Source organism: Tetrao urogallus, assembly GCF_951394365.1.
Source record: "Tetrao urogallus genome assembly, chromosome: 3".
Taxonomy (NCBI): Eukaryota; Metazoa; Chordata; class Aves; order Galliformes; family Phasianidae; genus Tetrao; species Tetrao urogallus.
Genome location: NC_136815.1, coordinates 62,957,096 through 62,983,911, shown reverse-complemented (window position 1 = coordinate 62,983,911; position 26,816 = coordinate 62,957,096). Strand labels below are relative to the sequence as shown.

The 26,816-nt window shown below is 38.7% G+C and overlaps 1 protein-coding gene across 1 annotated transcript in view; it reads right to left on the bottom strand.

Annotated features, from left to right (window-relative positions):
- Positions 1–5,163: 5,163 nt before the first annotated feature.
- Positions 5,164–26,816, bottom strand: part of MOCOS (molybdenum cofactor sulfurase) — a gene marked incomplete at both ends in the record, with an annotated part of 204,884 nt that continues 183,231 nt past the window's right edge. The window contains 6 exons of the mRNA XM_079533631.1: positions 5,164–5,310; positions 12,579–12,683; positions 15,035–15,161; positions 19,515–19,620; positions 20,239–20,363; positions 23,947–24,028. Coding sequence (XP_079389757.1) covers positions 5,164–5,310; positions 12,579–12,683; positions 15,035–15,161; positions 19,515–19,620; positions 20,239–20,363; positions 23,947–24,028 — 692 coding nt within the window. The remainder of the gene's footprint in view (positions 5,311–12,578; positions 12,684–15,034; positions 15,162–19,514; positions 19,621–20,238; positions 20,364–23,946; positions 24,029–26,816) is intronic.

Below are 26,816 nucleotides of genomic sequence, written 5' to 3'. Positions count from 1 at the left end.
TTCAGAGGTGACTTTCCAGGACTAAAATTAAAGTGTTTTAGAAAGTTCAGTTTCTTCTGCTTGAAAATATGTACATGAGTGATGTACATGAGTGTTACCAAGCCACGCCTCATTCTTGTAGCTTAGTTCTTTTTTCTGATTTGCTAGGCATAGTAATTACTGAGGAACACTACAGGTTTTCACAGGTACTGACTGATAGATAAACCAACTCTGATGAGAGCTTTTTCTTTTCAACTGTTTTAAATCATTACACTGAGCTTTATCAAGTTGAACACACAAATTGTGTGTTCTTGTTCCTGCAAACAGAATAAAGACAAACATGTGGTGCCAGGCAAATTCAATTCCATTTCAGTATCAAAGGATTTGCTAAAATAAATGTTATGAATGTGGCACCAAATACAAAGAATCTGAGGATTAGTCCACAGCATTTGGATAAACCAGTGAAATTACAACATCTGATATACAGCCCAAAGGCAGTTAATGATGGATACCTCAGAGATTTCTTCATTTATGGAAGTGAGTGGAGTCCAGCAGTGCAGCATCTTCAGTCTTCTACGTTTGGTTTGGGAAATAGTAACTTGTGCATTTTCAGCAGCTTTATTTAAGCTCTCCCTAATAAGTAGCAGAAAACAACATTAGGTCATGGCTGGCTTTTCAAACACAGTCTTATGAGAAACACAGCCCTTTCAGAAACTGAAGGCTGATTTCACTTCTGGACTAAAGAGCCACCCCTGCATTGCAAATCCCAGCCAGAGTACTTTAATCTAGATGGGGCACTTACCTCTGAAAAGCAGCAGATAGCATGAGGCAGCTCAAATATGGAATATATAGGTTATCTAGTATGAGTTGATGTTGATGTCCAGGTCCATGCTGAATAGTTTTGGTTGCATGCCTGGAATAGATAGGCTCACAGCAGAAACTGGGATTAACATGGAAATGCACCTAATTGTAGGCTGTGTGTGTGCCAAGCAAAGTAAATGGCTCTACTTTTGAGATCAGTGTCATTTCAGATTTGCCATGAAGCAGCTCTATTAAGATTATACTATCAACCTTCACCAATTCATGTATCTGTCTATTAATTAGCTAGCAAACAGTAACTCAGAAAAGACACACCAGTGACAAAATCACAGCAGCATACCAGCCACTTCTTATGTGTTTTCTAAACAAAATCCCTCAAGTTCTCATGTTGTGTCATAATTTCTGGTCATCAGAGAAACTCCTGAGCAATTCTTGGTGGCAAGTGTCTGTGTTTTCTTTGAGTGAGTCATTCCGATCGCAGGACACCTGCCCTTCTGCAATGAGAGTGACCCACAGCTCCCATCACACTGAGCTGATGTGAAAGGAACAGAGGAATCTTAAGTGGCACCTTGCTTAAGAGGCACTTCTCTTTCGACAACTTGCTCTGGGGTGTTCCCATCTCTTCTTAGGAAGTCCCATGTTGCACACTGGGGTGTTGGCATGAGGAAGGACATCTGCCTGTGGAGCCCACTAGCTCACATGCCCAGGAGGAATGCCTGGCTTTCTTCTCCCTTCTCCTGAGTCCATGTTTGTTGAGGTGGCTGCCTCATTGGCTGTATAATCACAGAGACAGGGACACACATCTTTCAGCTCCGCGAGAGCCACCCACATACTGGGCTACAGTCACATTCACCCAGTGAGCCCAGCAATGCCTCCACACAGAGCTGAGCATCTCATGAGCTCAAAGGGAAAGAATGCAAGCACCAACGGTCACATGCCAAGCACTAGCAGTATTTTATTGGTCTAATTTCCAAGAAAGTTGGGAGACAGTCCAAAGAAGAAATGCAGAGCATAATCTCCATAATTTATGAATGATAATCAATAATCTTCACTTTTGATTTGTACACAATTTTGACAGAAGGCTGACCAAAATTTCTGGCTGTATTTTGAAGGATGCTATTGAAAATGCATAAATCATAATATGCCTGAATTATCACATTCATATCACTGAACACAATTCAGAAGCTTCTCCTAAGAATGCTGATTTCTGTCCTATGATTCCAGCCTCCTGGCTATTATTAGAACTTGTAATAATCATCATTCTTGCCTTGAGATCGGAGGAGTTAAGTCCCACAGAACATGGAATGTGTCTGAATAATTTATTGCAAGGAAATACAAGCTTCAAATATGTAGAGGACTTTCTACATACAGCACTCTAGAAATACTGTATTCAGTGCATTTCTCATCCACAGAAAGTAAATATGTATCTGCAATTAGTCTGAAGATTTAATTTTGCAGCAACGAGTTTTAGAGTCTGCATTCATACAAAACTGTATTTTTTTCCATATAGTCTGAACATTGAGCAGTGACTCCTTTACAGAACATATAATATTCCTGTATAATATGCACAGTGTTTTCAAGTGTTTATGCTCTTCTCACTTGTGCAGTACTTTGGTTAGTATGACGCTACAATTTTCCTTTCTTTGAATTTTTTTTCACATTAGGGGAGGGATGTTTTTTCTGCAAAACCTCCAGTGCATGCCATTTAAATATGACTCCTCCTGCTTTAAGATTTTCCACGATGTATTCACATTGAGAAGAATTTGTCTTCATTGATGGAAAGACTGGTGGTGACGCTCCACTTAACAGAAGGGAAATATTATATTATTCTTCACTGAGATGAAAGATTCCTTATGCCTCTTCCATCAGTCAGAAGCATTTTGACATTTCCCATCACCACAGCACAAAGATGTTCATTCTGGGAAATGCACAACATATACTAATGAGAATGTTCAGACATCACAGGAAATATTTTTTTTCTCTGTAAAATGTCAGAGTTATTCTTGACCCAATATTACTGGGCCATAAAGAGGAAAAAGTGTAATTGCTTGTAAATAATAAGTCAGAAGGACCAAGCATGACATTTTAAAAGTTCAAATCTTTTCATCCTCAGTTATCATACTTTGCATTAAGGCTATTTACAGACAGTATTCGTCATATCACAGTGTACCAAGCTGGCTTATTTTGTAGTAAATGCAATGACAAGTAAAACAGAGCTCACTGAGGTTTGCTTTCCATTTCCTCTTCTAACTTCTGTGCCATTCTAAACAAATGAGGTGGTGGTGAGGTGAAGAGGACAGAGAAAAGCACCAGGGATCACCTGAAGGTCAATATACAGCAGGTCTCCTCGTATTAAATTTGCCAGAGTCACACTGGATTTCTATCCAACAAAACAAAGTTCTGCATTACAGAAGGGCAAAGTGTGAAACAGTTAAGAGATGGAGATACCAGGAAACTGCTTTTCAAGGTTCCAAAAAGCCAACTCGTTACAACATCAGATAATTGACTATTAGACAGATAAAACCCCTGGTTTTCAAAGCAGACATCAAGGAGCATGGCTTGGGCTCTGAAGCAAAAGGCACAACTCTCAAAACTGATCCTCAGTTTACATACATATAAAACACTTCTCTTTTCCATGTATTTTATGGCGGGTTGTAAGAAACAGATAGCGTCTCATTTCCATTACAAAGCTCTGCCGGGAAACTAATAACAGTCTGTTCCAGCTGAAGTGAGTAAAACCTGTTCTTCAAAAGAACTGAAAAAAAAGTGAGAAATAAAAGAAAAAAGACTGTCTACTTTCAGAATTCTGATTCACGCACTGAGCAATGCACTTCCCTTTTCTCACTGTATGGTGCTCTGAGATGATCGCTCCCTTTTCAGAACGATTGTTTGACCAAATCCATCACAAAGCTGCCTTCTCCCCTCTAGGGCTGCACCCGTACAACTCAAGGATTGCCTCAGCCAGAAGCACTTTCACACAGTTGGAGCCAAAACCGCCTCAAGGAACACCTAAATCATTCTGGATGAAAGTCCTGACAGTGCTTTTAATGGAGCCCAAATTTCCCTTCCCAATTGGCAATAAAGTGGCCAATCTGGGAGAATTTCCTTTTCCAGGAGGACTTCCTGAAAGCATGACACTGCCATGTGTCTGGTTGGACACATGCTGGGGGTCATAAAACACCCGGCCTCAGTATGTTTAATCTTGCATTACACTGACTTCCTATGTTCTTTCATTATTTATTTATCTATTTATTTATTTATTTAATGCATGGCTTTATTTTTTTACTGATTTTCTCCACAACTGACGTATCAGATGAAGTCCCAGTAAAGAACTCAGAAAACGTCTAAGAAGGCTATTATCAAATTCTAAGGAACTAGCACCAGGAGTAAGAATAAACAATACTTTGACTGAACCACAGAATCACAGAATGGCCAACGTAGGATCATGAATCTCCAACCCCCCTGCCACGTGCAGGGCCAACAACCTCCCCATTTAATACTAGATCAGGTTGCCCAGGGCCCCATCGAATCTGGCCTTGAACACCTCCAGGGGCAGGGCAAAAGGGGCAGATCTATTCAGGATGGAAAGGCATTTTGACTTCCATGAGTTCCCTCAAGTTGATGTTCCAACATTTTGGCTATTTGAGATTGCTGATCGTAAACAAAGTTTGTATAGAAATGCCCGCATGAGTTGAGAAATTTGTAATTAAAAAAAAAGGTGCCAACATCTACAAATACATAAGGAAGCAAGTGTGTGGAAAGTCATCATCTAAAATGGATCAGGTGTAAAAGTGTCAAATGGTAATGAGAAAAAGATGTTCAGATCAAGTGGATGAAATTGCTTCATTAAGGCATTCCAAGACACCTTTTATGAGGTGGTCTCAGACTGTGTATACATCACTGTGAAAAGCTGAAAGGACTGCTGCTGTCTCACTGCTCTTCTGCTATCCCCTCCCCACCCACACCGTTCACAAAACACAGCCTGTGTCCTCTCTCCCAGATGTGGTTTTAACAAAGCAGCATAAGGAAGTAGTAGGGTATTTTTGTGTTTACTTTCCTTCATTGAGATGTGGGTTTCTGACAACACTGTTGGACTTGTTTTGGGAGTCATCCGCTATTAAGACTTGATCAAGCCTGTTGTATCCTGAAGCAATTGAGCAAAACAGAGTTATGGCTGCTGTAACCTAATCGCAAGCAAAAACATGTAGGTGAGGTGTAATTATCAAGAGTACCGCCATCTGATAATGTTTGCTGCAAGCAGAAAATTAAGACTGAAAACAGAAGCAAATGTGTGATTTTTCTTTCTTTTCAAATTACTGACTAGTGACTTGTTTTTTAAGTTGCATCTCTTCTCCGCCAGGAAATCTATCCTGAACATTTTTCTTCACTGAATGTCGGGTGTTGAATTTCTGTATTCTCCTTCAATATTGGAAGTACTTCAGATCCAACTGATAAAATACCTGGAAGGGATGAGCGTAAGGGCTGGTTCATCAGGTATATGCCAAAGTTTGTCTGAAAAAAGCAAAACATTAATTGAGATGCAACTCATGCTAAAGTAATCTGATCAATAGAGGATCTCACAAACCAGATATGTTTAGAAAAATAATATTGCTTTAATAGTAAGGACGTATGTGTGATCTTAATATTAATAAGATTATTTTAATTAATTAACTATAATAGACTGGTAAACAAGAGCTAATGCCATGCTACTCAAGAAGAATATCTTCAGTAAGTGGATAAATAGCATAGCATTTTATCATGGGTTCCATAGTACTGTGTATGTAATTCACGCTTAATTAATGACTCTTCTGGCTCCCTGACAAATGTAGTTAATCCATTTTCACAAATAATGGCTAGGTAGCACCCAGAAGATACGTATGTTCAAGCAGTGAGGAAAACTCTTGCATTTCCTACAGTGAATTATTCACTTTATAACAGAACTTTGTCTAACCTTGATGAATTTCCCTTCATTTGTTTTCATCAATATTTTAGTATATTTTACAGAAAATATTCCAAAAGTTTGTTTTATCAGGACTGCCACTTGTTATCTGTCATTAGCTGTGATGCCATCTTACACGAACATTAGAAAAACTTAGGCAAATGTCCTCATATTGCTGAATACTAAGGAAGAAAAAGCAGGACAACTACTTCCCTTACTGACCATAAGCCTTTGCAGGCACTGAAGACCTGATCTGTGCTTCTGCACTGTTGTGTATGGTTTTAATTTTAAGCACATTAGATGTTACAGTTAAAGCTGTGAACAGCTGGCTCTGACATAGAAATGTCACAGTAAGACACATGGTGTGTTTCTGTGGTCTTGTTCCCTACCTGCGAAGAATATAGATATAAAATAGCAGCAAGAAATAGTCTTTCAACCTCAGGATAACATTTTAGAAGAATCAGAAACAATAAGAAAATAACTGATATATAAAGTAAAAAATAAATGAATGCCGGGGATCATGTTACATTCAGAACTGATTTGTGGACTTCAGAATGTCTTTGTTCTTCAAACTGAAAAGCTTGGAAAGCCAACATAAATCTTCTTGTCAGTTTTTGAACAAAAGTATTTGGCTTTGGTAGGCTACAGCTGAGTGTTCCATTATCAGTCACTCACAAGTGTAAATTAAATAAAAAAGGAAACGTGATCCATTTGGTACGTCTGAACAAACACATTTTTAAAGCAAAACTTTATCATCCTTCTCCATTATCTGATTACATTTATTGCCATTGTTTAAATCAATGATCCTGAAACTGAGGGAATTACATTTACAGGAGGTTTAGAAAAATATGTGAGGTAAAAGGAATTGCAACAAATTAAAGATAACCAAATGTATTAGCTGAATCTAAGGGTGCGTATTTGACAGACGTAAAATGAAGGCAGTCTGTTTTCTCCACTTTTTGCACTATTTAATTAAAGATATAGAAATGAGGTAACATGAAACAGCTTTTAGTCTTTGAAGAATGACTGAGATTTAAGGCTGAGGCCTTCTCTCATGTAACAGCGATGCTACAAAGCAGAGAACTATGCAAACATTGCTTCAGCATGGCTCTATTTGCATTTGTAATCCTGAACACTAAGATAGCTCCCAGATAGATATTTTTTGGCTATTTCTGCTATTCCTTCATCTCATGGGTACTCCACATATATGTGGCATGAGTTGAGCCTGATCAGTCCTATGCTACTAATGATGCTTTCTGGATACTGGTGTCTGCAATGAGGCTCACACCTGTGGACGTAGGGTAGATCCTATGGTCAGTGTTCCAGAATGCAATGCTGAGATATGACCACAGCACAGCAAGGTCCCAACCTAACAGCACAGTGACTGGGTTGGAACAACCACAACAGTGAAATGTTAAGTCAGTAACAGTTTCATCTAAAAGCTTGAAGCATGTATTATCCTGTTCTCGTTTTTCTCTTCTTTGTCAACGAGCTTTGGTTTCTCTGTGGACATAATTCTAGTCTTTTTCATCCTTGTGTTTAACATCCTGGATTTAATTTCCTAATGTAAAGATGACAATTGCCATAATTTAATTGCTGTAAAAAATCAGGTAATCATAAAACAAATACTGTAAAACGAGTATTGGTCTATTCTACACTACATTTCAAACAGGAAAGATTTTTTAACATCGGTGTTAATCAATTGATTTCACACATGGGAATTTTCAACATATATTTATGGCACTGATTTTTTTACTTATCTTTTTGACTAAAATACATCTTGGCAGATTGTTCAATATGGATAATTTAGTTTGCCTTAATTCTGTTGCTTCGAATCATTTAATCAGATTTTTTTTTCTTAAAGCAATTTAAACCCTCTGTGATTATTTGAGAAAAGACAGATCAATAAATTTTATCTACAGCAGTTCTTAAATACTATTTTAATGCTGGTCATCAGTATTTTTCTACTCTGACTAGGCATGTAAGTCTTAGGACTTCTAAGGCTGGATGATGCCTGAGGAGTTTTCAAGGTGACACTGATACTGGAGGTATACTTATTTCATTATTATGCCTATTTAGATGAGGGTTTTCCAGTAATATCACTTGCATTGCTGATATCTTTATTTTCTGAATGACCGGAATTTAGCCTGTGATTACCAGAAATTGATTTTGTATCTTTCAAGTACATTTCCTTGCTTTTCTACCAATTACAAACATTGACTTAGCAAAAAACCAAACAAACCCAAACAAACAACCAACCACAAAAATTGTGCATCCTGCCATTTGGGCTGTGTTTCAAGAGAAAGACAAAATGCAGAAAATTGTCCATTCTCCAGTTTCAGTGCTGAAAAGAGAAACTTTCAGACACAGAGATTATAGCTTGCAGAGTCATTACAACGAACTGCATAATTCCTTTGTGTTGTTGCTACCCTCTCCTGACTTCAAGGGCATCTATTCTGCTCACCCAGCTTCCCCAGAGCAGATGGTCAGACTGTGAGCTGTGCCACTCTGTCCATACAGGTGGCAGTAGGGGCTCTTTCTGCTGCTCTTAAACTTCATGTAAAGCTGCCCCATCAGTATAACTGCAACACTTCACTGCTGGAATAAACAGATAAAACACACATTCTTGCCAACAGTGAATCACATGATAGTCATCGCACTCAATGAAAGGAGGAGTTACGAAATGCTGTCATTCTTGCATGTTGTTTCAAATACATTTGCTGGAGCAACAATAAAAATATGCACTTCTAGGATATTTACTGACTGAGAAATTTCCTGGGTATGGTATCCTTTTGTAGGATGAAATGATGAAATGTGAGTTGCTACACCTGACACAAGCTGCGATGTGATGCCCTTAAGATACAGCTCCTAAGCAATTGGTTAATTCAGACTAGCATCTGCTGGGGAAAGTGCCCTGCTAGAAGGTGTAATGAGCACATAAATGATACTGCATGCAAACACTTAGCTTTGGATGGATGAGCTCTGGATTTTGCCCTTGGATGTAGCTCTCAACTGCTTTCTATCAGCAGATAAATTCACCTGTTCACTTCTGTTCACTTCACGCACATAACACAACCTACTTCTCTCACACAAAGGTGTAGAAAATGCAAAGATTAAACCTGATTTTTTTTTTTTTTTTTTTTTTTTTAAATGTAAAGATATTCTTTTAGCTCTGGATTCACCAAAGCTCGTTAGCAAGGTCTTACACAATAGGGGAGTGGAAGCACTTACTTTTGACATGCTGATTTTTCATACTGGAATGAAAGGAAGGTTTTAACTTGGTAGCCAAAAAAAGACCAAATATCTTCTTTTACTGAAAATATCTGGACAGCAGAAGTTTCTACTAAGAACTGATCTGCTTTTGCACTCTACCTTAAATAAATGAATTTCCCAGTTTAGCCACTCCTGAGAAAAGAGTAGCATATTATTTCAGAAGTCTGCTAATTACGTACATCAGTCAGTGTTTGCAAGCATTCCTGATCTTTGGACAGAAAGCACTGCAGAGTGTAAAGCAAAACGATGCATCAGATAAAAGAATTCACTTTCTCTCCTTGCTAAGGTTTCAGCAAGCAGTCCAAAGGTGCTGTATCTAATTCTGCAGTTATGGAAGCTCTCCCAGGCACAATGAGATACATAAAAGGGGATCAACAGCCCAGAGGGAAAAAACACAAACCTTTTAGTGTAGAAAGGCATATGCAACCATAATGGATTTCTCCTGATGTACAGCTATCCATACACTTATGCTGAGGCACACTGCTAACGCTATTCCCTTTGCTACCTTGACAGCAAGTCCCAGTTCACAGCACAGCTGCATATCTACCCACAAGGCTTCACTATTGTTAGCATTAAAGTGCATCAGGAAAACACAGAGGATGGGCAAGAATTCAGTGTTCTCTCCTTTCTGCCTGTGTTCCTTTTGCATCAGGTGGTGATGCATGTGAAACAGCATGTGGCTATTTTTACAATATTTGCTTAATGCAGTTATCTAGCCTTTTGGAGCCTCCTGCTGTAACAGAGAGCTCTGCCACAGAAGGAAAGCTCGTTTTTTCCCTTCTCAGTCCAAAATTACAGAAGGAATTCTTAATGAACGCTTCTTCAGAACTGATGGCAGAAGAATTTGAGTTTGCTTTGCAGAGGTGATTACATTTTATTTCAAACAATGCAAAAAAAGGTTTTATAGAAAGTAGTTGGCTAGGCTTCATTGCTGTGCTGTATGCTTATTAGGAAACATGCAAACTGCTTGTGTGGCTAATTAGAGTAGCTGGTTCTGACTTTCAGCAATAATCCATCCATGCAAAGCCTGAATATTTCAGCTTGGAGCAGGAAGTGCTCAGAGTCTCAGAAGAGTGATGAAAAATATCATTTCAGAAAAAAATATTAACCCAGCTCTGACCAGCCTTACTTTATTTATGTCATTCTTGAAGTACATGGGCAGAGTCCTTAACATTCTGGAAACTAAGTAACTATAATGGCCTTTCAAAAATATCAGTTACACCAGTACTAGGAAATTAGCCTAAATTGTACTCGCTGCATTTGTTTGTTGCAGTTGGATTTGTGTTACTGACAGCTGAGAACAAACACTGCTAAATTCCTTCACCGAATCTGTGTTAAATTAAAAAAAAAGTCTAAAGTGACGTCAGGTACATGAATCCTCAACAGAAAAGCATTTGCTTCAGACATAAGTCACCAAAGGATTAGCTCTGCAATTTAGCAAAGCCACAGGAACTCAATGTTTCTCCCTCCCCAGTATTTACTGTGCAAGGTTTAGATAAATGTCCTCTGCCAGTTCTGCCTAGCACACTGCAGATGCCACAGTCCTCAGGTGCTGCTGACTGATAAGCAGCTGGTGACCATCACTCCACAGATGACTTGGAGGAGCAATGGGCTATGATGTCTTCACAGACACATTCAGCTCAGATTACCTCACTTGGCTGTCAAGCATACCCAGAAGACTTGGCCCTGTACAGAGCAGGGCATGTTCACAAGAGTCCTTCTGCCAGCAGTGCTGAGAGTAATCTTTGGCTGAAAGCTGGGAAAAATAAAAAGCTGATGGCCTTGTTCTTTGCAGTGCGGATATCTTTGCACAGCTGTGAGAAGGGAAGCACTGCTCTGCTGTGAATAGCAGCATGGTACTCTGCAGTGCCTTGCCATGCCCTGCTCCTTTTATTTGACACCAGGTTCTCAAGAGGCTGGGTTGCTTTCATTGCCTTAATTCTGTATGAATGAGTCCTGTGGTTCTAGGACAAGAAAATCTTTGCATTACCAGAGTTAACCTGAACAAAAGAGAAGTTCATCTCTGCTGTGGGAAACATGCAGAAGATGCTGTGCCTCTCCTGAGAATCTGTGTCTTTGAAGTGTCACTGCCACTTGAGGAGGACACCAAACACAGATTACTGTCCTTCTACAGAGGCTTTCAGTTATAATCTAGCAAAACCCATGCGGGAGAGAAAGCCCTCCCTGCCCCATGTGGCAGCTGGGCAGCATCCCAACCCAGAAAGTATCCCAGATGTTCCAGATTTGATTCACCATGACTTGCAGAGGTCTCACTCTCAGGCCACCCACTACAATTAGGTTCTCATCTCCAATGCAACATATACCCTCTCAGAGAGCGGTGAGGTGCTGACACAACTGCCCAGAAAAACAGTGGATGCCCCATCCCTGGAGGCATTCAAGGCCGGATTGGATGGGATTCTGGGCAGTCTAATCTGGTGGGGGGCATGCCTGCTCATGGCAGGGATTGGAACTGGATGGTCTTTAAGATCCCTTCCAACCCAAGCCATTCTATGATTCCATGATACGTGCTGCAGCAATCAGGATGCCAGCCTGCTGTGCAGCCCCAAGCCGTCTCAGGCCAGCAGGAAGCAGTGCCAGCAGGCAGCTTGAACTACTCGCCCCTCCCCACCTCACTTTGCACCAGGCAGCTGGCTCCAGGATGGAGCTGTCAGAGCTATTCCCCAGTAACACTCATTGAACATGGAGCTCTTTCTTTGCATAGTGAGCCACTGAGACAAATCGATTTTGTTTTGCTTTTAAACAAAAAATGCATTATTTGTAACTTGTTCATGCACCCTTTGGGTGAATAATTTGCAACCTGTTTGTTATGTCTCTGTGCTGTGCACAGTCTCTGGTGTCTGGCTGCTATTGGCGAGGCTATTGGCACTGACTGCCTTCCCTTTTACAAGAGAAGCTTAACAGCAATCAGTGAATTCGTAGTAAGAATTTTCAGCTAAAAAATGCTTCTGAGATTTATGAAGCTTTTGGGATGCTGAACTAGCCATTGTCTGAGCACTCTCATTTCTAAGAATTAATGTAGCCTGAGGAGACCCAACAACTCCAAACCAGAGCCTGTGTTTCAGACCTATTCCTCACTCACATTCCTGATCAGTCACTCTCCATTTGGATTATATTCGCGTCTGCTCTGGGTTACCTAAGCCTTTTTTTCTCAGCAAAAATAATGTTTAGTCGCAAGAGCTAATTGTTTTGTCACAAGCACTTGGTGATTTTTCTTCACATTTCTCTTCTGGAATGACATCAACATACTGTCTTGTATTTTCCAAGACCAAAACAAACATGTTGTAAAGCAGTACATGCAGAATAAAAGCAAGCACAGTGAAAAGCAATGCACATTTATAGTCAGTTCCTGAATAAAAGACAGGTTGAGAATTTTTGGGGAATAAGCCATATCATATCTGGGTTGTAAGTCTATCCTCTTTTGACTGAAAAAACAAATGATAATGATTAGCTGAAGAACTTAACAGTGAGTATTCTCTCAGCAGGTATTCCACTATGCATGCAATGCACTACATCTTTCTGTGCAGCTCTTCTAGAGCAATGTACTGACCTTTTTACCCCTGGCAGCAGACAGAGACTGCAGAAAGTCTTTGTTTCGTTCCCCAGACTGTTGATCAATGCAGATTACTTGACATCTGGTACATGGACCCACAACCTGAAATTTCAGTTAAAGAAGGGTCACTGCTATATCAAAACAGTACACTGTGGAACAGTACAAGCTTACAACCAGTATAATACTGCAAAAACACGTCTTCCATATACTTTTCCTTTGTTTCTGTAGGCTTTAATTATGTAAGGGGTCAGTCCTGTTCACCTCATGTAGGTACATTTTCAAAGAGTCCACTTGCAAAGGTCTCACTGAATTTTTAGTTCCTTTTTTCTTTTCTTTTCCTTTCTTTTTAGGGAAAAATTTCCCAGAGAAAGAAACATATCTGTATTTCCTGATGGCTTGACTTAATCTGTGAGCTGACAGGACTACTTGCCCAAAGTAGAACTGAGTTTAAAATTAAGTCAGGTCCTCAGGATTTATCAAGAAGAGGATTTTTTTTTTTTTTTTCATTTTATTTTATTCTTTTGAACATAGGAAGCTCCATACAAACAAGCAGAACAATTCTGTATGGTAAGGGAGTGATGCAGCAATCAAACAGGTTGCCCAGAGAGGTTGTGGAGTCTCCTTCCATGGAGATATTCAAGATCCACCTGGACATTTGCCTGTGCAACCTGCGGTAGGGAACCTGCGGTAGGGAACCTGCTTTAGCAGGGGGATTGGACACAATCTCTTGAGGTCCCTCCCAACGCCTTGCGATTCTGTGATTCTGTGATTTTCTTGGAGCTAAACTAACAGGCTTTACACTGTTTATGTGCAGTTGAAATACACAATATCCCATACACTTTCTTATATGTATGGAACTTGTAGATAAACAGAATGTAAAATGTGAATTTTCACAAGTCTGTCATCAGAAAGGATACTGAGATCCGCAAATCTAACATCATATATAATACAGAATGCTGTTCCTAAAGTTAATTCCTGTTTGTAATAGGCTGCATTTTTAGGGTGGACAAAAAGTCTGCCATGAGTTACTTCTTCTAAAACATTAAAATGAAGAACAGTTTTGCTTACTACTGCATCCCAAGCTTTAGCAAAGCTCTGCATATTAGAAAATAACTGTTCCTTAAAATATCTTAATATAAGTTTTTCAATTTTGTAAAATTTGTCATAAAATTTGAATAGGGCAAATAATTTAACCTTACACTGCAAATGTTTTTATGTGCTGCTCTGAAGAGCTATTTGATTTCTTTGAGGAACACCTAGAATTGTTTGTACAACTCTTCAGAGTAGGCATTAAAATCATACACTTGTTTCTAGTTTTTCATGATTTGCAACAACTTTAATATTTTATTAAAAGAAAAACAACTCAAGAGAAGAAAATATTTTACCCCACTTTTCTCTGTTCAACACTGTATTCTACTGTGTTTCTGGCATCAAGCACCTGAAGAAAATTTTCCTGAATTTTCTTCAACTCACATTGCAGCTTACTGATCAAAGTATACACAAAGAAAGGAGAAGATAAGTCACATTTCCTACCTTTACTAAAAAATAGCCTTTCTATTTCTTAAAGTATGCTGACCAGAAACAATTAGGAATAATTCCTATCTCAGCTTCTAGATCTGGCCTTAGCACTTCTCTTATTCACATCCTTCATTGTCATTCCTTAGCAAACAATGAATTGCTGTTTCACATCCTTGACAATTCATTTACAAACATATATTTCATATCTAAGAATGAGGTAAATTCAATACAACATGTAACAAATATATTCATTTTTTCCTTAGGTTTCACATGTAGCTTCTTCATGGACCTTTGCTTGCATTTTTTCTAAAAAGTATTTCCTTGCCAACAAAGTCTGACTTGTTAGCATTTTCCTTACAGTACAAAGCACATCACATTGTGAGGTATGATATGAAACATAATATAAGAAACAACCTTACCTAAGGCTAGACTTCGAAACACGTCTTGCATGGAGATTAAATGCATATGCCAGAGAACAATGGACAGTGATCACTCACTGGTATTCATGTCCAGGCTTCTGGCAATCACTACAACAACTGATGTGCAGCAATCTGAGACTGCATTTAGATTATCATACTTGAGAGCAACTAGTATTCTCTTGTTACATGCTTGCTCAATATTTGCTGCAAACCCTACCTTAAAAAAGTGATTATTTTTTTCCTCAGCTGGATGGAGATGAGAAATGTTATGAATTATGAAATTTGTAAAAAAAAAAAAAAAAGGGGGGTAGAGAAATACATCAAAACCACTCAGTCACTTTGCAGCATGTTTGCCAGGGGTCACAGCATGGTTTTTTAGCACCTTCATAAATTTCACCTGTACACAAATCGAGTTGCCCATGTTCAAGTCAAAGCTTCGCAAGAATTGCCCAATCTCCAGGGGGCAAAATGCTTTGTGACAGAATAGGAATTTAGACAATGGAGATAAGTTTGCACCTGGAATTGCAGAGAACCTATTGAGATCTCAGCCCACTCTTCTTCTTCAAAGGATTCTGGTGCACTGATGACAATGTTGGCACGGAAACGTCGGATTAATTCCTCTATTTCCAATGGCTCTTTCAATCTATAACACAGAGTTCACAATGGAAGAGAAAAAGCAAGCTTAGTTAATGTATTCTGCAATAGTTCTGCACTAGATTTTTGTGCTGTAAGAAGCTAGTGGCTAATAGAATTCATCAACTGTTTTTCCAGAATATCTTGGATCAAGTTTTATTACAAAGGTAATAAAAGAGGCACAAAGTATTCTACTATAACTTGTAATCAACTGGGTGGTTTCTTCAGAGCTGTAGCCCTGTAAAGTACTGTAAGGAAGGCAGGAAAACATTCAGCAATTAAAAACAATGCACATGAAAAAACTTCTTTACTAGTTACATGTAAAAATAATGGTAGCAAATAAAAAGATCTTTTGACTAAGTTATCAATTGACTGATTAAATTCTTCTAAGAAGAAAGCAAATACAAGCATGTTCTGCACATGCTGTAGTTGAAAAAGGGACAAAACCAGCAGATGCTCAAGGCCAGTAAAGGCATTTTATGAGAGAATATATTCCCCATATTATTATTTGTCTGTAGGCTGCAGCAGATTGCACCAAATGACAGATGTTTAGAACAAAAATTAATCTCTGTGAGGAGATATCTCCACCTCTTCACAAGCATTAGAACTGCCAGAGTACAGATTTGTGTCAGTGCTAAGAACAAAGATGTGGGAGACAGAGCAGCAGACTGCATATAAATATCAGAAAGCTGGCTGCATCTTTGAATTCTTCATTCTCCTTTCAAAGGAGAATTCTACCAGTATCATAAAAAACGACAGCCCTAAAATTTGTGAGGGAGGTTCTCTGAGTACTACTATTAGGGGGAAAAAGCATTTTATTTTGCATTAGCCATGGTGGACATGAACAACTTTCTATGTTTCATCAGCTGTGTTCTGAGAACTTTTGCATCTGACATGCTCCAGCAGAGATCATAACTTGGGTAAGTAATGGAAAAATCATTCTGCTCTAGAGAAAAAAAGTTTTAAAAACAGATAAGCATTTTGAAATTTTTGTTTTAATTAAAATAAGGGAAAAAAAAAAGGAAACTCAATGCATGGGAAGAACTCCTCCCATCAAACAATCCTGGCAGAATAGGTCTGCTACATGAAAAAGCTTGATTTTCTTTAAAACAGTCTAGATGATCCTCTTTAGCAGATGAATGTGCATAAGGATGAACTGATCTCCAGTCAAACCACACAACCTTGGCTCCTACAAACCTTCACTGTCCACTAAGCTGTGAGGAGCCTGGGGATAGAAAGTGCAGATTTCCTTAGAGATCCTGCGAGCAATCCCATGGCTGAGATACAGCTTATCATGATTGCAGTAGGTAAGTGCAGACTATGCTGATGCTGAGACTTACAGGGGAAAATAGCAGTCAGCCATGAAACAGTTCAGTTACACCATTTGGTTTCACGATTTTACTGTGGACTCTCTGTGAACAACTGGCAGAAAGGAGTGCTGTGTAAAGACAGCTTTCAATGCATTTTGTGACAGATGAGTTCCATGCTGGTATTAAGGGGTGCATCAAAGGCCCTGGTAACCTCATAGCTAAATCTATCATGTTCTGAACCAGCTTCTAAAAACTACTTCTATTTTTGACTTCCAGCTCTTGATGCTGCTTCTCCAAGACTCCAATATCCACACTCTTTCTCTCCTTGCTCAGTCTCACGTCCAAAACACTTGGACTCTCCCATGTTTATCCCCAGTCCTCAGAACTGCTTGTAACTACTTGGCAGCATGTATCTGAGTAAATTCCTGTTATTTCCTCTCTCTAAAAACATGAATCAGTTGGGTGGAAGCATCTTCATCCTGTAAATCTCAGCATGGATCTGTTGTGAAAATCAGTGTAATTTGCCAAAGTTAGCTTGAGTACTTAGGACTTACCACAGCAGCGGGTCCTGCAATGCAGAAAGCATTCCATATATTTAACAGAAACTGAAAATGATTATTTGCACCTTCAGGAAAATATTTCTATCAGGAACATTTGCACAGGCCAAATCATGGGGATTTTCATGGAGGTAACCTCTAAAGGCAACAGCAGAGGTGAATGTCTCTTTACACATGTAGTTTTCCACCAGCACCTTACATTCTAATTTATAATTAAACTCCTGTTATTGTTTTAGATCACCTTTCAAGAGCCAAGTGCAAAGGAAGATTAATTTTTACTTACTACAGAATATGCATCACAGAGAAACCGTTAAAATTCAACTGCAGTTTGAAAGAGTTCTATAAATCTTAGCAGGTTTCCATTAAACTTACATGCAAGATGCTAACTCATATTTAAAAAAAAAAAAAAAAAAAAAAAAGTAATTTAATAAAGATCCCTACAGGCAGATTCTTCAAAGATTATTGCATAGTTCAGTATTTGGAAAGTTTGTATGGCAATGATTGAGTAGCAGTGAGGAATGATGATGCTGTACATCAATAATTAGGCATTAGATTAGATGTTAGGAAGAAATTCTTTGCTGCAAGGGTAGTGAGAAACTAGAACAGTTGCCCAGAGAAGCTGTGGATGGCCCATTGCTGAAAGTGTTCAAGGAAAGCTGGGCAGGACTTTGAGCAGCCTGACGGTAGGTGTCCCTGAACACGGAAGAGAGGTTGGAACTACATGATTTTTAAGGTGCCTTCCAACCCAAATCATTCTGTGATTCTATTATGCTGAATTAATTTCCTCAGCATCCTGAGAAAGCACAGTATGGAAAAATAAGGAGGGGTCTTCCAACCTGTGCTGAAAATTGGGAAGCAAAATACTTCTCAGGCCCAGTGGCAGCTCTGGTCATGTCTGGAGTATCCTTTGAGAAAAAGGAGATTATGTTGTACTGAAGAGAATCCTGCAAGATATTAGGTGCAAAAACAGTGGATCGTCTGACATCACATGTTGCAAAGTTCCCTGTCCTCCTCCTCCTGTCATTTGCTGCTCCCTCTGGTGCCTTACTCTTTCTCTGTGCACTCAAATATCATACGTGGAAAGTTTCCTCACTGGAGCCCACATGGAAAATGTCCAGTGTGAGTAAGGGATACCTGCAAGCATTGTTTTCCCAAGGAGGTGTAACCCAGCCAGTCAAGCCTCAAAAAAAGGTATTAATAATCATTGAGAAAAGGTACTCAAAGTATTTGAGAGATGGACAGATTCAAACTTCTGCCAGGCATTTTTCTCAGAGGGAAACTGTCCTGATAAGTCAAGATTGTTCAATTGTTCAACTGTCTCCTAAAGAAAGAAGGAAACGCAAGCTGATCTGTACTGATGTTCATCGCAGCCTGTGGTTTTAAGTCCTGAAGTCATATATGTATCCTCCTACAGCTATGTATATATATATATATAGGAATAACACTAGGACAACGGACAATGATTTTAAACTAAGACGGGGGAGATTTAGGTTAGATACTAGGATGAAGGATTTCATGCAGAGGATGGTGACGCACTGGAACAGGTTGCCCAAGGAGGTTTTGGATGCCCCATCCCTGGAGACATTCAAGGCCACGCTGGATGTGACTCCGGGCAGCCTGGTCTAGTAGTTAGTGGCCCTGCACATAGCAGGGGGGTTGAAACTAGATGGTCTTTGAGGTCCTTTTCAACCCAGGCCATTCTATGATTCTATAAACAAGAATTTCAGTGCAGAGAGACATATAGGTGGGTGACTACAGGGAAAGATGTCTCCAAGCAGACACAATAGTTTGGTGAGACAAGGAAAGGGGGACATGAGCTCAGAGAAGAAACATATATGGTATGGAAGAATGGAAGAAATAACAATGATGGAATTCCAGCCTGTCCTTTGTTACACTCAAGAAATAGTTTCAGTTTATAAAAATATAATTAGCATTGGGTGTCTTAACTTTAAATCCCAGTCTAGCTGAAGTGTTTTGTTTGCTGCCTTTATCTCTCATTTCTGTACAGTAATACAAAATTCAATAAATAAACAAAGTAAGCACAGTCCAGCAAATAGTTCTAAAATATTTCTATTGTGAATGTTTCTCTAAATCTGAAACTTTCCTATAGGAAGAAGTATTTCAGTAACTAACAAGACTTTATATTTTCATCTAACAGGTTACTTACGTCAAGGAAAACTAACTTATCCACATTCTTTCCACAAACAGAAGTTGACTGATTCCTAATGGTCCCCTAGCATCAGACTAACTGTCAAGAGGTTTGTTAAAAGTTCTCCTGAAGATGACTGGTAGGCAGTTTATATCTGAGTATTTAACTCAAGTTTTCAGAAGCATTTCAGGAGTGAGTAACTATAGTAGTTTAGTACCTATATATTTGTTGAACATTGAAAAGTACATGCCTCTAAATTTTGAGATAAAACAATTATAATGGTATCTTCTGGCAAGATTCTGGAATCCAGGACAGCTGAAAGATATTTGAAGACAAAAGAATCTTACCTTGGAGCAACATGTTCTTTCAGCTGCAGAATGCTGGCTGCATTTATCAGGAGGTATTGAGCTTCATTCACAAGAGAGAGCGAGATGCTTGTAGCACATGTCAGACCTACCAAAAATCAATCCTATATTATACAGTGATGGATAATCAGGAAGACTATAATAGTAGTTTCATTTTTCCTTTGACCTCTTATTCTTTCTCATTAAAACATTTCTCACTGGGCTCCAGACACTAAAGAAAGATTCCAGGAATCCTCTCAAAACTGCAAATTGTAATGATACAATGCATTTAGAAACTGACATACAGCCAAGATTTTACCAGTTTTAAAATCATTTACAACAGCAACATCTATGGGTTTTCAGTGCTCTTTCAATTTGATTGCTTTTATTAAAAAAAAAAAAAAAAAAGAAGTATAAAAATACATTATTTTAATAGATTTTTCATCACCATTTCTCAAAATGATCATTGGATTTCCAGATAAAATCATTGTAGTGATGATAAAAAAGAAAGACGGAGGTATTTGTGCATTTTCACCAGATGAAAGCAAGAGAAGGGCAGCAAAAGCAGAGTACAGGTATAAATGTACCCGTAGAAGCCTACTAAATCAATATCTCATGACTCTTGCCCCTTTTATCAAGGAAATTTTATACTCAGTGTTAAGTCAATGACTCCATATTTACTACGTGAGCTACCACTTTTTTTTTTTTTTTAAGATTGACAACAAACCTCTTGTATTTTTGTGTTGCGCGTCATTTTTCCCGTCTGGACTTTGTCTTATCAAGCGACACGGACGACCAAGAAATGTAGAGAACCAGGCAGCAGTTCTTTCTCCACAGTCATATGTTTTCACCCTATCATGAGATCACCAAAACATTAACTTGCAAAACTGAAGACAAATAACGAAGATGTTTATTCTGTATAATTTTATTTCCCAATTTCCTCAGCTCTACTCTGTTAGTCTTAATATTCATGACATCTAATTTGGTATATCAGACCAACAATTATTGCAGAATAAACTATTATGTAATTGTGGTTCACAAGACAATGACTCTGAGGTACAGTAACTGGTAGCCAATACTAAAGCATTACAGTGAAGTGTTATGAAAAAGTTACTCACTGGTATGTGCTTTATACTCCACTAGTAGAACCCATGTAGCGGTTTTTCTCAACCTAAAGATGGTTCCTATTACTAGTAATCTGTCTATTGAGTTACGCAAGATTTGCCTTCTTTACTTGGATCTAAGCTCTACTAACAGGGTTTTTAGATCACTGCTCTCATTTCAGAAAGTACACAGATCAGACCTATTTGCAATTAGCATCCTCGGCCCAGAGTCATCTTCATTTCAATTGTCTAAAAACAGGGCATCTAGTTTTAGCTAATTGTCTGGGTTTCCCTCACAGAAAATAGAAAGAGATAACCACTTTGCATCTATATCAGATCTCAGGATGGGACGACTCTTACTCCAGGTGTGTTTTTTTAACTACATTTTGACTGATGTCTAACTGTTAAGTGCCATGAATAGGTGAGAGGAATGTAGATTCTCATGACCATCTAGGCAAGATTCTTGTAATAAGGAAAGTGAAGTAGCAGTGGTCCTGTGCTCACCTTGCTTTCCTACCCAGACAAAAAAAGCTGAATGGTGACTCTCTTCTTTGTGAAACAAAAAAACAGTTCCACATGGTAAAAGATGTTAAGCCCTAAGATTGAGAGAGGAATTGACTTGGCTTTATGAAATGTACTGTGTGTTCAATCAAATTGGACAGGTAGAAAGCCAGGAAAAGTGATATCAAGAGATTTTATAATCCTGCAGGGATCAGATATGCCTTCAGCTGCTGATCTGAATTTTTACTGAGATGCAGCTGAGCATCTGTCTCCCCAGTCTGAGACTGGACAGATGCCCACCTGATGCTTTTAGTCAATGATGTCCTAAAGCTGAAATGAAAAAATGGCACTGTGGCTAGAAGTGGGGACAAAAGGTGAATCTCCACATGATATTCATAACCTGAAGTGAGCAGTTCTTGTGTCCTCACTGCTCACTGTGTTAGGGAGAAGGCAGCTAATGAGAAGACATGAATCTTTCATGATCACAGTACAGGTGAAACAAATTCCCCAAATAGTTTTTCCCACCCAAACAGAGGTGCTAGAGGTATTTCAATTTTCTGCTGAGCCAACTGCTTAGCTGCCTGCTGGAACGTAATACTGCATAAATCAGGATGAAAATTTGGCCCTCTTTTTTATTTGCTTTCTCTTTTGAGTCACAGTAGCTAAGTTAGAGACACACAGCATTCTGAATAGTTCATCAAATGTCACCATGTGGTTTGTGTATTTCAAGACTCCAAGGTTTTCAAATTGCTTTCCCTTATTGCCAGACCATTTTCTGAGCAAGGACCATTGTCTCTTCAAGGTCCTTTTCAAAGTTCTGTTGTAATTCAAGTCCATTCATTTTCTGTTTGTTTTTATTTTTGTCAAGTATTACTTTACATCTGTCAGTATTACATTTCATTTGCAGCATGTCAGACAGTTTGTAAAGCGGGGCCTCGTCCTCAGATTTTACTTGCTGTCTGCCTTGAGCTCCCCACTCATTGCATTATTATGTCATTCAGCTTCAGTGCCTTACAGCTGGTCCCTCTGGCTTGGTAATTTATAGAACAAGAAACAAGGACAGATGAAGTCTGAATACTGATCCCAAGGGATAGAATACTTATATTCACCCATAACAGGTTCAGTTCACCTTGTTTTTAACTACACCTTTGTCTTCTTCTATCATAAATATCCTTACCTTGACTTTTTTGATACCGTGTCTGTGTTCCTGCCTATTTCAGCAAAGAACTAACCCTGTGCACTTGGAGTTTTCTGCAGCACCCATAAACTTAACACTAGCTTCTATGAGTACTTTCATCTGCTCTCTGTTAGATGTACTAAAAAGCCCCGTCACTCCAACGTGTGCAAAGCCCTGTTTTGCTCCTATTTCTCAATTCTAGGCCCTGGAGGCTCCCCTGTGAAACATGGGAACATGGCATCAGTGTTGGATCTCTGAGAATGTGGGGAGCCTCATGAATTTTGTCCACTCATTTAGCTTTATTTACTGCCTTATTTATTTGCCTATCACAGTCTTTGTCTTGTATCTCCCCTTTCCTCACCACTTCATCCTTTTCTTCCTCCTCAGAACTCTAAGCTGTCTCCCACAAAAATTTCCCGCTTCATGCATTAAAATAGAACAGTCACTGACATGAAAGACATACTGTAATATGGCATGACAACAAAACATACAGACACAGAGAAAAAGACAACCTAGGCTATTTTACAGCAGCACCTGTAATAGATGGGCTAACCACGGGGAGGCGAGGGATGAGTCAACACTAAGGGAAGTGGGACAGATGGTTAAAACAAATGACTCTTGGGTGAATTCCACCACCTGAGGAAAGTATTCTTCTGAGACAACAATCCTCTTTATCACCATCTGAATAACTAGTGGAAAAGAAGGAGAAGATCATTTCCTCCATGGCTCCATTGGGAAAATGGCCAGGACTTCTGATGGCTTGTTTATGTTACCCTCATAAAAGCCAATCCAGGGTTACAAATAACCTGCATACATTGGTCAAAAGACTAAAGGAATCTGTAAATTACTCTTTCAGTTAGGGTTACCAAAAGACATGGTGAAAACAAATGTAGTAATAAATGCAAATATAATTTAGGAAGGCATCTGGAACACTGCCAGTCACTCAGAAAAGCTTTTGGGACTGGGACGTACTTAGAAAATATAATGGATAAACGCTTAATTCATTTATAGGAAATTAATTTATTCATAATGTTATATATCACTGAGGTGCTAAGTCTTTTGATTTAGAGTTGATCATATTTCACATACTCACCTGCAATCCTCCTAGGCTTGTTAAAGGGACACTGATCAACATGGATGGTCAAAACAAAATTAAAAAGGCTTGTACATATAAGGAAAGCTGTTTCTAACTTCAGTGGGTTCTAGCAAATTTGAATCAGTTCAGTGAGAAATGGGCAAAGTTGCCAGCATCATTACTGTCAAATGAATGAGCTGAATTTCCAGAGTCCTGCTGAGGTTCCTGTTTGACATTTGGAAGCAAGAGGTGATATCCTTCCCTTTTCTCATCCTTGGAAAATGTAAAACAAAGATCTCTCTTACTCAAGTTAGTGCCATGTCATCAGTCTCTTGTAACCTTCTCATTTAACTCCCTCTTCATTAATGTTATTACTTACTGTTTTCTACCAGACATGCGTTCATGCCAAATTATTTATCTCAAACTGTCCTCTCCTGGCCCCCTAACTCACTGAACATTTATTGCTTTCTATCTTCCCTCACTTTTACTAAAGGACTTTGCCCCTTAGTGTCTATCTGATAATGTTCTTAGTTTTACTGCAATGATTTTTGGCTTGGTTTCCTCTCTGCTCTCACTCACCTGTGTGAACAGACTTTACTCTCATAGACCACAGCCTCTTTTCCAATATTTTCTTCTAGTGATACAGATATTGGATCCATGCCTAGATAGATAGAGAGAAAACCAAATTAAAAAACATTTATGTAGAATCATACAATAATGAATAAAATGCCTATGTTTGCACCTGTTCACAATCACAGCAGCCTCCCACATTCTCTGCGACAAAAATCCTCTCTTCCTTTTTGCTAGAATTATGTTCTCTGCCTGCAGGTGGCTCCAAATGACAATGCAAAGAGCAAAGGCTGCAGATGACCTTGGTACCCAAGCCACACTGAGGAATACACTGCTTCAGCTTTGAATAACTTCATTTTTTGTGAATCTCAGGCAATATAACTGGCACAGAATTACTGCCTCAATCATGGCTTCTGCTGAAAGCATGGGTTTATCACTGTTTTGCTCTCTAGCAAATCAGGAGATGATTAATCACTGCTGTATTTTCTTTTGGAGCAGTGGGATGGAGTGAACAGAAAGATGGGGCACGGAAAAGAAAATATAAGCATAGCCTGTACATGAAAAGAAATACAATGTGACATTAAATTACAATAACTGGAGTAACGATAAAATGTATAGATACCACAAATAGACAACTATTCACATGTATCCATTTCTGAGCTTAAACAAGATGATGAATCCTGGGTAATGACATATGTTAAAAGTTTTTTCCATAGTTTTTTTATCAGGAATGGGATGTGAAAGAGATGGAATAGCTGCTGTAGTTCAGTAGAAAGAAAAAATAAAGCTGCACAGCTTTGCTATCTGTTAATTGAAAGCAATAATCCTATGCGATGAACAAAGTGTCTATGTGGCTGCAATGAATCCAACTATTTTCTATTATACTGCAACACAAACCAACAAAGAATCTGATCTCCAGTACTCCAGTTTTATACCGGCACGTCATGAATTCACTCTTTACTTTCTGCTTATATATTTGTCCTACAAACAAAAATTAAGCTCTATTAGCCCTTTGACATGGTGAAATCATTTTTTTTTATTGCAAGGAGAGGAATGAAATGTAGTTCAGATTTGCTATAGCCCAGCTAACAGCTCCAGCCCCTGCAAGTTTTCAGTACAGAGAGACTCCCATTCTCTACTTAGCTAGCAACGTTGGGATACCTCAGAAGCAAAGACAAAGGAGGAAAATTTAGGTTCATTTAGAAAAATAAAACATTCAAGCAATACAAGGGCTGCTCTGAAAGTAATGCCTCCTATTTTATGATGTTGGCCCACGATATATCATAGGTGGACGTTGGTGATATGGCATATGAATTTTCCCACCAGTATTCCACTGCATTTTGTTGCTTTGCGACAGATGGCAGCAGTGGGGCACTCTGACAAAATGGTGTCTGAGATGGAAAGGTGTATGAAGTGTAAGTGTGTCACTGAATTCCTCCATATGCAAAGAATGGCACCCACAACATTCCCTGACTCTTGTTGAATGTTGATGGAGGCCATCAACAAGTGAATGTGAACACAGTGAAAGACAAGCCACATTCCGGATGGCAATGCAACTTTTTACAAGTGTGTCAGGCAGGCTCTTGTTCATCACTGGCAAAAATGCATAGCTAATGGTGGTGACTATGTTGAAAAACAGTGTTTTGTAGCTAAGAATTTGCTCTTGCAAATAGTGTTATCGTGCTCTTTGTACCTGCTGCAGTTTCCGTGGAACTGAACAGGAGGCATTACTTTTGAACAACCTACATACATGCATTGAAGTTGCCTGCAACAACCAAAAAAGAAGACATTATTATCATCTTACGGACCAGGACAAATGTTCTTGTACTTTGAAATAATTAAACATAAGCATCATTCCTTCTGGAAAAGTTTGATTCATACAATTATAGAATCACAGAATAGCTTGGGTTAGAAGGGACCTTACAGATCATCTAGCTCCAAGCCACCTGAAAGGACACTGTATGTGTCCTTATCTGTTACTATCTTTTAAAATAAAATTCTAAACAAGGCACACTCACAACATTTCTTAAAATAGAGTCTCAGGGCTTTAAAAAGCCTTGCTTTTATAAACAAGTGAATCGCATTTTTATTGAACAATACACATTTTAGAGAGAGTTTTAGGTCAGTTAAACATTGTTAATTACAATTTTATTCTATCTTGAGGCAAAAAAAAAAAAAAAAAAAAAAAAAAGCAGAATATTGCCAGTTACTAAATTGTAAAAGCTCATTCTCCATGGTCATTTGCTTGATAATAAGATCCACAGATGTGCTCACAGTATTAATATATAAAAAAATATTCTTGTCTTTATAGCTCCTATTTTCAGTGAATGAGAAAAATTAGAGGTCTGTTATTTCAATAGACTGAAATACAAACTATTCATGTACATTCTTTCAGCAGTGTATTTGTATAATTCCTATTATTTTTATTGGCAGCAACACATGACTATTTAAAGGCAGAATAAACTCCATAAAGCGTAATTAGTTGTTCAGTTTTGCAAGCATCTTTCTACTCCAGTGTTTTAAAAGGCCTTCATAGCACTTAAAATTTCTCTCTCTATGCGGTGGCAAACTGTCACAACTTGCCATAGTAATGCTGATTGTTAGCTAACGTGTAAAGAGAGAAATTAACCTTTTACAGGAATGTATTCTCAAGCAAATTCTGTTTTTATGTGTCAGGAACCAGCCCAGTGCTGTTTGTGCCCCTCTGTGTTTGGCGGAGCAGGAGAAAAAACATTCTCCTTTATTCTCGCTCTAGCAATATGACTTCTGGAAATAAACTCACCTGCCCTGAGCTGCTGGGAGCTCCATCATTAATTGTTTCAGTGGAAGCAACCCTACATCAATATATAAAAAGTTATCTTTCTATTTGGGAGCTGATT